The sequence below is a fragment of the Semicossyphus pulcher genome, unplaced genomic scaffold, assembly GCF_022749685.1.
Source record: "Semicossyphus pulcher isolate SPU_LCO1_2020_fin unplaced genomic scaffold, fSemPul1.0.p SCAF_14, whole genome shotgun sequence".
NCBI classification, from domain to species: domain Eukaryota; kingdom Metazoa; phylum Chordata; class Actinopteri; order Labriformes; family Labridae; genus Semicossyphus; species Semicossyphus pulcher.
This window is the reverse complement of record NW_027211648.1, coordinates 17,098,241-17,113,405: the sequence shown is the minus strand read 5'-3', so window position 1 is coordinate 17,113,405 and position 15,165 is coordinate 17,098,241. Positions and strand designations below refer to the sequence as shown.

General features: G+C 42.4%; 1 protein-coding gene across 1 annotated transcript; it reads right to left on the bottom strand.

The window, feature by feature from the left end:
- Nucleotides 1–818: 818 nt before the first annotated feature.
- LOC138591627 (Intraflagellar transport protein 43 homolog) lies at nucleotides 819–15,165 on the bottom strand. The gene is made up of 9 exons (XM_069662271.1): nucleotides 15,115–15,165; nucleotides 13,251–13,352; nucleotides 10,902–10,972; nucleotides 7,719–7,754; nucleotides 6,912–6,958; nucleotides 2,360–2,432; nucleotides 1,531–1,606; nucleotides 1,335–1,397; nucleotides 819–1,104 (listed from the first exon to the last, which is right to left on the bottom strand). Exons 1-9 carry the CDS (start codon nucleotides 15,157–15,159, stop codon nucleotides 994–996), a joined length of 624 nt encoding a protein of 207 aa, XP_069518372.1. The 5' UTR covers nucleotides 15,160–15,165; the 3' UTR covers nucleotides 819–993.

The window sequence follows — 15,165 nt, the reverse complement described above, 5'->3', positions numbered from 1 at the left end:
ATTATGTGTCCTTGAGGACTTTTGCTGTGCATCTCCAAATGTCATGAGACTGCTCTCTGCCTCAGAAATAAACCTAATCACAATCTGTAAATGTTACAGCTGTTTCCCTAATAGACCCGGCCGGACTTTGGAGGCCTGCATTTATATTCACACACATGAACCGGAGACTAAACTGAATGCTGATACATGCGAGCAGCACGCGTCGAGGCCGCAGAATACGACGCATTTCATAAATTACATCCAATTCTTTGCGAATGTGTCAAGAGGCAATGTTGATTTAAATTCAGACCTGAGCACACACCCTGTCCTGTGGCCTGTTTGTCGGCTGTGTATTCAGTGTTATCACATTGTAGTGAAGAGTTCTTTCACTTCACCTGACAACAGCTGCTGCCTTGCTCCAGACGTACATCCATTCCTCTTTATCCAGTAAAAGGTATAATGTATGCTAATCCCCCAGGTGTCAATAGGAACTCTGTTCAATGCATTTGAGATAATAGTGAAGAAGGGGTTGCTCCTATCGAAGACCTGCAAGATAAAGTCAATGGCACAGTCAATAACAATAAGGTTGTAGGCTTTAATGAGGAATGTTAATTTGAACACAATCAACTGGATTTCAGCTTAGCTGATTATCAACCTTGGACTTGTATGCGGGTGTTGATAATGCTGGCAGTACACGGAGGGCATGTTTATCTGTGACAGCTTCTTCCAGAGGAGCTTTTCAAACAAATCACTTTGCCTTTTGGCTGTTCAAAAATAACTAACAAAAGAGGGTGAAATTTAAAAAACCTGGACAAAGAACGTACAACCACACCGCACTGTTCACTGCACCGTGAACTTTATTTAAAAAATACAGGAAACACTTTACAAAATATATATTCTGGATAACAAACAGTAATTAAAGTCACTATAACGGAAGTCACTGGCCCTTCTGTGTGATGGACAATCACCAAGTTCCCACTGGAGCCATTTAGAGTCCCAGTCCAAACCTCCTCCTCATGTTACAGGCAACGCCGCCTGCTCCTCACTCTCTCCTTGATCCCATTCCATCAGCAGCTCTGAGGACACCTCTGTAAACAGATGATCCCAGTCCCAGCGCACATCATCCTGCACGGCGAAAGAGACACAGAAGACGGGGAGAAAAGAAGAATTAAAGACGTACCAAGAAAGAGAGCACAGGGAACAGAACGGGGAAGGAGAGCAGAGGGTGTTAATGTACACATCATAAATCTTGATTACCTGGGAGACAGAGTGGCAACCTCCCCTGGTGCTCCAGAAACAGCTGGACAGGTCTTTGCTGGGAGCTCACAAGCTATATTTACTAAGGACTCACTCACCTCTTTCACCTCCTGCTCCGGCGCTAAAACCTTGGTGAGGAGCTTCAAGTCGATCTCGCCATCCTGAAGGAAGATCGCAGTGAAATTCACTTAGCTTGCACAAACAGAGGTGATGTTGGATGCAAAAATAAATGGACCACCTTGACGAGAAAAAATGTGAGAATATAAAAGAGATAAATAAATATCCTTGACTTACTAAGGTCTGGAACGCAGAGTAATACTTCAGATCATTGTCCAGATCTCTGTAGGTCATCACCCGGTTCACCTGGATGCTAACAGGGTAAAGGAAAGTCTGAATTATTAACAGACTCATATTTAAACCACATTATAGAAAAGGGGTAGCCAGGCTGACTGCAGTACTTTCACACTCCATGCAAACCAACACTGAGAAGTGGCTTTGCAGAAGTTTGAAGTTTGTGTGAAATGAAGCTCCAAGACTTCAGTCGAAGACCACAGAGAGCAGGAGACGGTTGCCAAGTGGTAAACGCTTCAAATTGAAACCCAGCTGCTTATCTGTGGGTTAGAATTAAGTGGGGGGGCTCTCAAAGTGGCCGGGGCCTAGCAGTGCATGCCAGTCCTACTTACTGCACATTACACGCTACATTGCCTCCGCAATGAGTTCAATGTGGATATTATCTTGCACAGAGAGCAAGCCCCAGCCTAATAACCTCCACCGCTGTCATAGCCTTGCTACATATTCGACACATGTCGGCGTGTCTCTCACTGCCCTGTAAATCAAAGGGCCGGTTAGTCAGGACCCTGTAACAGAGTTGCATAAATCACATCCAACTGTTATTTCTCCATTTCAGCCCGATAAAGCAAGACACTCTGCAACGGCACCAGTGGAGGACAGGTAACCATCAAAGTCACCAGAGCAGGCCACTGATCTCGTGTCCTGTGCACGGACAGAGGTTAACTGTCAAACACGGGTCTGGGGATACGCTGTGTGTGTGTGTGTGTGTGTGTGTGTAAATCCTGAGTGATAAATATGAACCTTAAAGAGTTAAAGGCGTTCACTTCTGTACCTCGGTGGAGCTGCTATTTGCATGGTGAGATCCTCTTCCTGTACTTCATCAAGGTCTGGAATCACTGGAATATCTGAAAAAAACATTAAAAAGTGTCAATAATTAAGAGCATCTGATTGGTAGCCAAAAGACAGGATCATTTATGAAGCATACAGTAAATCCCCTGTGCTTTGTGTGAGTATGTGTGAGCATGTCCGTGTGGCACTTCCTCCCTCCCTCTCTCTCGCTACATCCTCATAAGAGCTGCCCTGTCACAATAGCCATGCGGCCATGAATATTCAGGAGGCGAGGCGGCAGCTCTTCCTGCTGTGAGAGGGGCGCTGGCCAGGGGCTCCCCAGAAAGCACCCCCTGCTACCTTAGCATTTGGGCCCTGTCAGCGCCGCCCACCCCCAGGACCCACAGTGGCCGGTAGGCCGACCTCCATGTCCACTCTGCCACTCCGACTGGGGCGGCATCCAGCCATGTGCAAGAGTATTTGCTTGCGGGCCCATCTGTGTGGGGTCGGAAGTCACAGTGCGGCCTGGCAGGGGCTGCGGTGCCAGGAGCCGCCAACCCGCTGCTCAAACAGTGGGAACCCACTTTAATTGGCAAAACGCAACAGGACAGAGGATGGCTCCTCTCCCAAGAAGGACAGGGCAAACTTTCACAGCATTTTTCAGATGGACATTTTTTGGAGCAGAGTAATGAGAGAGGCATACAAAGCTCCAGAGAAAGATTTCAAAAATCCTAATAGTAGAACACTGATTGTGTTCAGTGACTCATAAGAAGAACCTTATTGTGTGATGACATTTAATGTCAGAAGCTTCCAGTAGCTAAAGAGGAATATCAGCCGCAACAATCAAAGAGGAAGTGTTATTCTGTCCACAGTATATTTTACCGGCTTCCCATCAGCCTTGATAGAAAATGTGTTAACTCTGGATGTGATGTGGCTTTCCTGCACAATATTTTTTACTGTGGTGTAGCATATATTAACTCTACAGCTGAGTGTTGACAGTCAGAGAGAGAGAGACAGAGAGAGAGGAACAGACAGATACTGAGAGGAAAAGAGAGAGCTGGACTGCATGAAGAGGGTTGTCAGTAATCTCTAACCACAGTACCGCACCCTGAGGGGAAAGTCAATAGAGGAGCTAAATAGAGGTGAAGAGATGGAAGTCTGAATCTGATGGGAGGAAATATCTCGGCATCTATGTCACCATTCCTTCAAAATGACTCCTGAAAATAAACTGGAGTGAAGGAAACACTGATCTTTGATGGAGCAGTTCTAAATAAAAGTTACAGCCTGTTGAAGATGAAGAAAATTATTTTGATTCAGCAGTGAGTACGACTCGCTCAAAAGCGAACCCATCAACTTTCAGCAGACAACAAAAGCTCAGCCTCTGATGATAACTTATTTCTTTCTCTTTTTTAATTAAACCAAATTAAAAATGCCACGCTCGTTTAGCCGCTGACAAGATTCATCTGTGTTTCTGATATCCAAATAAATGCAGGCGCGGGTATTTCATATTCATGAGGCCCCGGTGACACTTTGTCCTCTCATTTACAAAGCACAGCGTTCAGCAGAATCCGTCCCCCCTGGACCCCCAATCAAATTTAATGGTCTTAGTGCAATGACATCAAAAAGCCTTGCCGTCCGGCTCTCTGCAAACAGCTTCCTGGGTTGTCTATCTGTCCACGCACACCCTTTTTCATTCCACCCAGTAATGCTCTATTAACACACTGCATGAGTTCAATGTGACGCACAGAGGCAAATGTTGTCTATATGCAAAGTCTATTATTAAGTGAAAAAAGGAACAACACTTTTAAATGAGCTTTCAATTCAACCCATTACTTAGGGTCAAGCAGGGCATCAAAGCAGCTGCAAACAAGCGAGTGATTTTTCCTGATGCGGAGGGCAGCTCCATCAGGAGGAGCCGTCTGTCCTCAGAGCACCACACATCACCTACGCCGGACGTGCGTCAAGGTGGCTTCTGTCTGGCAGCGAGCGGGCCACTTGTATCCTTATTACACGGCCGCGTCCAGCTTCCTCGCTGAAGCATGTAAATATCAAAAGGGGATAATTTGCTGCGAATGTAGACAAACTCCCGGCAGGCACACGCCAGTCAGCGACTTTGGGCTCCTATAGTCTGCGTGGGGGTCCGGTCAAATGATTACCTTTGCGCTGAATCCATTTGACATGCTCGTGGGGTAATATTCAAAACATGAGCAGCTATAGAATAAGACATGAAACAGATGAGTGCGTTTGCGATAGTGGTGCTATTTTAAGTGACCAGCAGGAGGCTGTGGGGGCAGCTGATGGGAAGATGGGAGCAGGGGACTGGCCTAGCCTTCTCTCTCTCTCTCTCTCCCTCTCTCTCTCTGTGTGCTTGTAGCCAGTGGACATAAGGGATAAGGGTAGGGGACATAATCAAGATCGCAGGGGCTATCTCACTAACCCTCAGCACTGTAATTTCCAATGCCCCTGCCTCGGGCTCTGTATTAAGAGGTCTCCCTCCACAGAGTAATAATCTTTCCGGCGGCGTTAACTGCGAGGGAACCGAACCTCTGGACTTCATTCAGCTGGCCTTTTGAGCCAGTGCACACCAGACAGTGACAGACAACATATGTGTGCACGTGTGTGACGAAGATACCCGCATTGTAGTATACAATGAATTTTAAAGTATCTTAACTTTGCATTTCATTTTAATTCATCCTCATATTTTAATTTAATATGAAAGTATTTTTATATAATGATATTTTTATGGTATTTTTAAACAAGCACGAGAAAATAAGACTCTGAAATGTCAATTAAATATAAAAAACAGGGATGCACGATATTGGATTTTTTGCCGATATCTGATATATCGATATTTTCCAACCCTTCTTGCCGATTTTGATACCGATATATTAGGCACATGTTTTTTTTCCACTTAATTGCAGAGAATATGAAGTCTCCCCTGTAGTGGAATTGATATCATGCCTGTTCTTATTGTAGTGGCCCACTGGCGGATGCAGAAATAACATAATACAGTGCTAACTAAAATGGGCAATATAAGAAAACTACTTAAACTTTTATTTGTATTTTCTTTCAAATAAAACTGTAATATTCATACAGCTTACACAGGCTTGGATGATGAGATTTGGCCCCTCCTCGCATGACCGATGCTGAGCAACCATTGCAAACAGCAACCTTGCTGTCTGTTTCGGAAACTTTTAAAAACTGCCATACTGCAGACATCTTGCAACCTTCTTCACGCTTGACGGAAGAGGCGTGGTGCAGGCAGTGCCCATGCTGAGTTAATGTCGTAGCATTACGCCAAGCTTTTTTAGGGAATCATCGAGCATTTAGGCATAACCAAAGTGCTTTATCGTCGGAAAATATCGCCGGAAAAATGACATGTCTGCCGATGCAGATAAGTCATTTTCAAGCCATAATCTGCAGACACCGATAACGTGATGATAATATCGTGCATCCCCACCCTTTAATATCGAAAATCATACTGAAATTGCAATACAAGTCAAAATAATCGCAATTAGATATTTTTTCAAAATCGTTCAGCCCTATGACAGGCGACATGTTACTGGCAACATCTGCGAGAATGAAATGTATTTGTAAGCACCTTAATTTTGCATTTAATTCTAATTTATCCACACATTTTAATTTAATATGAAAGAATTCTTATATAATAATAATTTTTGTTATTTTTAAACAAGCACAAGAAAATAAGACTCGAAATGTAAGAAATGTGAATTAAATATAAAACATATAGCAACATTTACGTTACAGATGAGTGATTAATACATATAATGATGTACTTCATCTGTATATAAGAACAGAGTGACAAACTCTTTATAATAGTATTTATACAATAGAAAATAAATGATCAAAAGTTTAAAAAATTTACATTTTTGTCATAAAAAATTAGGTAAATTATTTTTTCTTCTTCTTCCTATTCTAATAATGTTGACTTTTCTGAATTCAGAAACATGATGGCAGACATTTTTAGTTAGTTAAGGTTATGATAAGCCGATTGTAGATAAAACAGTTTGATCAGTCCTCCAGTCGTCAGCTGAGCTTTCTACCTTCGCTGATGCAGTCTGACCCTATTTCCCCAGCTGCCTGCTGCCGCAAAATCGAACAATTATTCCAGGCAGGGTTTAGCTGAAATTTCCCCCCTCAGTCGTGGCATTGTTTGATGTGCACAGAGTTGGGCCCTCAGGTGACTCAGTTAATGCTAGATCTGTATTCAACAGCACCTGTCTGACTGTGTGTCGCTCTGGATGGTGAGGGGAGCACTTAAAACTAACCACATTGCACTCCATCAACTATAGATATAATAAATGAGCATATTCAATTGTCTTGCTTATACGGTGCCACACACTGGTCAAAGGCAGAGCTCAAACACACGCTGGATTCAAGGAGAAATATGGTGTGAGCATCAGTGAAAAGCGATGATCTGACCGCCTGCTTATCTGCTCCACTTTCACACGATGAATGTGCGAGGGAGGCACCGGAGGGCTCCTCTTTGCCCGTGAGGAGGGACACAGAGTGGGGGATAGTCAGGGTGCTCTTACCTCCTTCATCATCTGATCCCTGGGGTGTTTGTGGTCGCAGGCGGCGGCTGTGGAAACAGGAAGTGTGAGAGGATGAATTATTCAATGCTCTAAAAATGCAACTGAACGGTGAGGTCATCATCGGGAGAAATTGAGAGGCGTCTCGACTGCTTAGACGTGACGATGGGCTTGTTTTTTGTCATGTTTTTCTAGTAGTTAGGACACATGCTCAGGTGGTGCTATGAGATGCTGTTGGGCTTGTCTGGGGGTCCAGCCTGGCAGGTTTAGACAAGATCCCCTCTGGGTTTTTAAAAAACAACCACAGGTGGAGCAGCAGTCTGAATAAGTATTACTAAGACAAGACAGTAGTGACAGAAGCACAAGATAAGGGATTCTTCTGCAGGGGGAACAACTTTACACACTCAGGCACCGGGGCCCCGACTGCGATGATGAGTAAAACACAGACAACTGCGTCCTCTACCTGCCTGTCCTCGTGACGGCTATTCTAGTCACAGAATGATGTGAGGGAGGGCGAGGAGGGAAAAAACTGGAATAACAGGAAAACTTGGCTCCCAACAGCAATAAAAGTGATGACAACTCAGTCACGCTGTTTTTTAATCATGTTAAGTGATTGTTCTTGGAAGGCAAGGATTAGCTGCAACCAAGGACAATCTGGAAGCACGGCGCTGTTTCCACTTTACTGCAAAGGGAACAAACATTTAAACCGACCTATTTTTCTCCAAGCAAAGAAAATACAACTGGCATTGCATTTAATTTAAAACTGCAAGAGTATGATGAAACATGGATGTTGTGGCTGGGTGAACTTACTCTTCCAGGTCTTCAGCTGCAGGTCTTCTTGATGACCTGTAACGCAGAAGAAAGAGACTATTAGAGAGACTAAATATCACCCGACGATTAAAGTTTTCCTTCCTTTAAATTGCTGGAAATCACAAATCTCAATGACATATATAGAGAGTACACTTCTGTATTCCTGCCACAGATGTATTTTAATGCTCACATCCTCCTCTTCTATATCTAATGATAGTTATTCTGCCACATCAAACACAGTGGGTTCTACAGTGTCTTCGCCTCTCCTCTCTATTTTCTCGGCCTCGTCTCCTGCTGGATCACGCTGCTATTTTCAGACTTCTCTCATTTACACGGCTCAGCTTGAACAGAGCACGCCAGACACCAAAATACTGTGTTTTGACACTTCTCTGCCTCAGCACGGTATTTTTAGCGTCCAGTGCCTGTTTTAAGAAAGGAAGCGATCACCACAGACATCAGGGAAAATATTCTTTGAGAAGTATTCATCCAGACCAATAATCATATAGTATAATAGAGAAGTGAACGCAGATTAATGTGTTAATTAGTGTCCTTAAAAAAATTGTATAAAAAAGGTTTCATGATGCAAAATGGTTCTGCTGCTTCTCCTGGTTTAGTAGTGCCCCCTACTGGTGCTAAAACTGACAGATCCAGTATTGAAACACTTTTCTCCTTGATGTCATTTTTATCATTTTATCATGCCCAATATCAAAGCTTCAGACCTGCAGTGTTAAATTATATAAAATAAATTAATACTTTTACATAAATACATATTAAACCAAAGAAACAGGCAATAAAATAGGTAAATATTATAATACACATGCTCCAGACCGGGTGCTAATTAAACACTCACTAGAAAGACAGGCAGTAAAGGGAAGTTGTTGGTAGAGCTATGGGGACGTTTAAGAGGTAATCTTCTTTTTTTCAATGGACAATTTAAAAGAATAAGCAAGGAAAATAAATTAAAGTTATCTATTTCAAAATATACCTGTACACAAGCTCCAGTCCCTACTTTTATTTCACCATTAAATCCAGAAGCTCCTTACCTAGGTTACTTCCTGTTTTTCTGATAAAGGGTTTACTCAACAGTTTGCTGTACAGTTTTTAAAGACCCCCTCAAGTGTTTAACCTTGTAAACATCTCCATGTGGTGTTTCTCATGTGCTACAAGACATATCAGGGACAACATATGCAGTCATCTCCGTCTGCTTTTAAACTGCAGTGTACCAAGGACAGGCTAAACAACATGTTTTCAGATTGCCAGGTTTGAGACGTCACAAACCTAAGGAGCCAATCCCGTTAATGGACGGGGCGACGGTATGCATATAATTATGTGCAACCTATGGCAACCACTTTGGCGATGCGTGAGCCAGCTGTAACTGTAATTCTTGCAAACTTACTACTGACTACTAACGTTAACGTTACGACTACTGATTACTACATTTCAAGGTTGCTATGTTTCAACAAGTTGCCACTAAACGATGGCAGAGACGTGTTTTCTTTCACGACGGAGGAGGCGTTTGGAATAGTGGGCGGGGACTATGCAGATTCTGGCATTTTTAATGAGGGAGAAGGAGGATGCCTTAGGAAGATTTTTACAAAGTATTTTGCAAAAAAACCATTTAATTCACAATTTATTATTTCTAGCAGAGTATTTTAAATGTCTTAAACCATGACTGGAGCTGCTCTTAAAGTTATTAAAGGCAATTTGAATTTGGGACTTATCATTATCATCAGAGCAGACACTTCAAAATGAGGCTAAGAAACCCACTAACTCAAAAAAAGCTTGCACAAAAATCTAGAGAGATCTAGACAGGGTAATCTGAATATACTGAGATCTAAATTATGAAGTATTATAAGTATTAGTATTACTGATTATCTGCAGTGAAAAAAGTGAAACCTTATCAATTGAATTTTTTTTCAGGGGAGGAAAGAATGAAATAAAAAACAATTAGCTGACCAGCCAAAAATGTTTACTCATGTTTTGCCATCTTATTCATGCTGTCTGAGTGTAGACAAGCAGCCTAAAAGGTGCTAGAGTCCAACCATGCAGGGCAGAGAGGAGCTGAGGGAGCCTACCTGCCTGCCCTTGGACTGTGTCCTGTCTGGGGGGCGGGGGTGGCGACACTTAAGACACATTACAGACCCCTTGATTAAGACTCATGTAAGGCAAAGCGATAGACATGGTAAAACTGTCTAGAAAAAGTTGTTAGGGATAAAATATATTGTGACAACCTGGTTTCAAAGGTTCATCAATAAACTGACAGATCATTTAGTGTCAATTAGAAGTGATAGATCGACAAATCCCGGGATTTCTGCGCTGGGATTAGTGGGAGGAGGGCGGCGGTGATTGAGCATGAGGGGTGACATTGAAGGGAAAAGTCCTTGCCGGTTCCAGGGGGGACCATTACTTACTTTGTTTCAGAGAGGATCAATGCGCGTGCAAACCCTTTTTACACCTCCTGTATTTCAATCGCTTTGAGACTGGGAATCAAGCTGGTTCGCAAAAGCAGAGAAGCGACACGCTGACCTTCTGTGAGACGGGAAAGATCTATTGAGTTTGCTGTTTTCCTTGCTTGCACTAACGGTGCAGTAAACTACGCAAATAAGCGCAATTGACTCAGCCTGTTCACTTCAATGAATCTCCTATGCTCTCACCTCCACCGAGACAGAAAGAAGAAGTGGCAGGTGGAGGAGAAACAGGAGAGTTTGCTCTGCAGTGCATAAAGACTTATGCTGATGCAGTCATGTACAGTATTTAGATTCAGATTTGTTATTTTTAGAGGAGAGCTTTGGGCAAACACCTTCCATCTGTTCCAAATATTTCATGAGTTCTCCATGTTGTGCTCCCCGTGTAAAGAGCAGACTGCAGTGGTAAGGGGTGATTAAGTGGCTTGAACCCCCGTGATGAAGTGGCTAGCTGACTAACAGTGCCCTCCTGTGGCTGATGCATTAACCATGTCAATTACCGCCTTGCTCACAGATGAAGACGAATGGAGAGTTGCCTGCTCGGACAGGCTCCCTCTAACCTTGTTGATTCACAGCCGGAGTGCCAAATATGCACTGATAAATAAGCTCATTCAACAGCATGAGAGTTCATTAATAACACATAAACCCGAGCGCACGGCTCACAGTCGCCGCCTTCAGTGCAGCCGCGGGAGATGGAGGAGAAGGTGAAGATACGTACTTGGCAGAACCAGAGCCGGAGCTTTCTTCTGCCCAGCCGCCCTGACGCCGGGCCGGTTTTGGAGGAGGACCCTGGAAGGAGACGACAGAACAGCTTCTTTAAATGTTTACTCACTTACACAGGAGATAAATACATGAGATTTGAAGAATTCTAGGTGTAATTGGGCTTTAATTCTGGTACATAAAGCAGCTTTAAGTTTTGCCATAATTGCGTGGAATAGGCTTTAGTGTGTACAATTAAAAACACGCCTGGTACGTGCAGAATAGAGTCGTCTATATGCACTCCATTGTTTGTTTATTATAGTTTTCAATACTGCCCATTTCCCCCCCAGCAGAACATATAGAGCAGAGTGTGGGAACTGCCATGGCCTGTAAGTCTGACCCGAAAATAGATCCACAGGGGGAAAAAACGACCCTCTCCCTCTCATTCTTTGATTCTGAAAATAGTAAACTGAGTATGCATCTCGATCCTGAGACCGGGACCCTGAGAGCAGCACTTGAATGAATTGAATTCCTCCGAGCACACGAGGGTGGGCACTAGACAAATGAATTAGGGAGGGTAAAAAAAAGGCACAACATTTCTCATTACTAAATTGGGTCTGCAGAGGACAAAGTGCTCGTGAAGAATTTCTTTCGTTTATGATGGAAGAGGAAATAATCTTTCATGGCTGGTTCCTTCAGCAAAGCCATTTATAAATCTGAATGTCACCATTAAGCGGGGCAGAGGGAGGGGGAGCCACTCTGCTCCGCTGTATATTACCATTAATCGAGAGAGCCGAGGCTGAACTAGCTCCCTCAACTTTGCGTAATTAGTAACTGTCTCTTTATCAAGAACAAAGGGGATTACAATAACGACAATTGAGTCGTTTCAGGCAACATTACAAAGATGCCTTGGAGTGATGTGAAATCTCTCTGATGGTTAATGTTTGGTATTTCTGACATGCGAGACAAGATAACGCGGTCAAGTGTCTTTGAGGGTAATAAATTCATCCTCTGACAGTTATTTCACTCTGCAAAAATGGAGAGGACCAGAAGTGTCCTGAGAAACAAAACAAGTTTGTGCCTCCATTTCTTCATGACCAAATATGAACCTCACAGTTGTAGTAAAATAGTTATGGCTGTTAACGTAATTAGCTTAGCTTGCTTGGATTCCAATTTAGGATTCTGCGATGGTCTCTAGGGCAAAGGAAACTTGTGGTGGCCGAACCCTCTGAGCCCATAAAAGCTATTGAGTCTTTGTTTAAAAGGATGTCAGGAATGTGACCAATCAGTTGGGTATTTTAGGCAGAAGAGGCCAGGGTTGATAAACTAAGACTGCAAATAAACCCACCCAGTCGCACGACACACGCTGGAAAAATGTATTGCATGTGCACAGCAGGTCAGAGAGGGCGCGAGAATACTGGTTGATACATTGGGGAAGTAAGCCTAATTTGGGAAGATTAGCTTTAAGCAAAAGCATCGCTGGTATGTTTTTGGCTTCGGGAATGTTGGCTGGTTTACAGTTTGTCAATCCAGAAGATGTGACTGATTCCGTAAATGCCAAAGATAGTGACGTGCAATTATTTGTTATGTTTCAACTTTCAACTCCAATGTGACCTTGCTCATATATTTTTGCTCAATATTCTGTCTAAACTTTAACTCCAGTATGTTTTTGAGGCAGAGATCACTGGGAAAACTTCAGGACAACATCTCTGCGAAGACTTAAAATGATTCTTGTCACAGTTGGCAGCATAAAGAGAGGATTATGAAACTTGTTGGGAAGGTTATAGAGACTTCAGTCATGTAATTTTTAAATTACACAATTTATAAGACGACAATCGCAATTCTTTGTGATTCTAAAGTTTAAAAGGGTTTTACAGCTTGTATTAAGTAACACTTGAAAACATCTCATGCAAGCACATCAGATCCAATACTTACAGGACAATAAATGAAGAGCAGTTACAGTTTTTGAACACTGACCATCTATGCGTTAAAATCTGCCGAAGAAGAAGATGGCAACTCAAGTGTCTCCGCATAAAAGAGCGCTCCATTGAATCCATTAGAACTTGTGAGTGATGATGGTTTTAGTGTGTGTGGTCAGTTTTAACAGGCCTGGATATCAAATACAACCAGACAAACTGAGGCAGAAATATTGGTAACTTGTGTAAACACCAAGACTGGTATAAAGCTGATGTCTGGAGCATTATCAGCAGAAGCCATGCAAATTCACCAAAGTGTTTTTTCATGCTACCTACCTCGTTGTCATCCTGTGATTCATGTATGAGACAAAAACCAAAATGCACACTGTTGAAGCTTATGGTGAGGGGAAATTATAACTAACAATCTATGATCATACTGTATAATCACATACTTCTCCCATTGCAGCTGAGGTGGAGGACTTCCTTACGTAACGAGAGTCTTCGAACGATGATTGGTCTGCTGCCAGGCGAGCTCGTCGTCCAGACTTTGCAACCTGAGAAATGTGCAGAATTTTAAAAAGGAGAATAGATTTTGAATGAAACCAGCACTTGGTGGCACTTCTAATGGCTACAAAGGAATTTGTGGTTTTGCTTTGCTTTGAATGTGCCATCTGATGAGGGAACCAAATGTTGTCTGAATGGTACCAGTAGATCTGGTTATTCCACTTGCATAAACTAGCCAAGTTTGGTTCTTAGCATGCTTTTGCTTACTAATATTGTACAACTTCTTATTCTGTGAAGCCACACTGTGCAGATTTGGCAACTATATGTTCCTGTGTTTGCACATGACAAGAGCATTAACCAAAAAATTAACACTTTTTTTCTTTCCAGTAATTCATTTGGCTTGTTGTTTCTGTTTTCAAGCTCTGTATACTCAAATTGTCATACCTTGTGAGGTCGAGGAGCAGTAAAGTATCTCATGCCTGACTGACAGATCTGAATTTACCTCTGCAGTAAGAGGAACCTATATGCCTATTGATGCTAAATGCGAAAACACATTTTATGTTGGTCAATGAGACAAAAGCAGTGGGCAAAGAGAACATAGCACTCTCGGGGCAATATATACCACTGTTTAGAGCAGTGGTTCTCAAAGTGGGGTCCACGAACCATAGCCTGGAGGTCCGCAAAATAATTATAATAAATTCATAATACATTTTAAAATTGTGCTGTATCATTAAAAAGTGCACATCTACAGATGAGGACCATTTGCGTCAATGTAACAAGCATATGGTGTCCATTACTCCCACCCATGTTAGCTTTGGACCAATAGAAACTGATATGATTATGACACATCAAGCCAATCCGTCATGAATCACTTGATCCGCTCCTGCTGCTGTCTTGCTATTGTTAATTTTCTGAAAGCTTTTACGATCAATTACTTGAAAGTATAAATTATGTCAAGTTAAGTCCACAAGCAAGTTGAATATAATGACCCTCTGTTTTAAAGTATATATAAGTGGTATTAAATGTTTATCACTATGACACAGGTCTGAAGTCTTTAGGGTGATAAGTTTTGAAATGCAAATAGTCCCGAGGGCATCTAAGAGTGCAAATGGTAGTAAGCATATACTTATTCTGTGTTACGATTATAAGGGGGTCCTTGGAAAATGTTCTCCCCTGTAAGGGGTCCCTGGCCCAAAAAAGTTTGAGAAAAACAGATAACTGCCTTGTATGGGTGAGCTGAAGAATCTCATCCTAACTTCCTACCACACATTTCCAAACCAGAGCAGGACAGGACATCAGGGCAGGATAAAGACACAAAGGGTCTAAAATTGTCTCCATAAATGAGAGGCTGTGATGGCATTAATATCATGTATATAAGGATTTTGGCGTTTCGTGTAGATCTTATCCGGTGTAGTAACTTGATAACAAACGTCCAGACAGGTCAGACTGACCATAAAGATACCTCCTAACTGTTTAAACTGTTAAAACAAAATATTGAGCTGAGCATGTCGGGAAATGTTTGCTAGCAGGGCAAACTTCTCAGCTAACATAAACAGGACATACATTCCTTCTGCTGCTATTCAAAAGCGGTACATGATAAAGTATGTTTGTTTGTAATAGATAGGTCACAGTTAACTGAATGGCTAATACTGTCTGTTTACGTTAGCTTGATAGCTTAGCGGCTAGCAATAGCATAGCCTCTCTGCGTCGTAACAGTATGCTCATAACTTAATTTTCAGCGAACATACGCATCATATAACCTCTGCTTTTATCCCGTCACTCAATCATCTGCAGCTTGAATGAGTAACTCACGCTTTTTATCGCCCCAGACTCTCCGAACTGAACGTTATCTTCCATTTCTGT

Excerpts from the sequence above, each read along its gene's own strand:
- LOC138591627 (XM_069662271.1), bottom strand. The coding sequence starts at position 15,159 with ATGGAAGATAACGTTCAGTTCGGAGAGTCTGGGGCGATAAAAAGC. Across the intron at positions 10,973-13,250 it reads CCTCAGCTGCAATGGGAGAA|GGTCCTCCTCCAAAACCGGC; the intron begins GTATGTGATTAT and ends GTCTCCTTCCAG. Across the intron at positions 2,433-6,911 it reads GGGATCAGATGATGAAGGAG|ATATTCCAGTGATTCCAGAC; the intron begins GTAAGAGCACCC and ends TGTTTTTTTCAG.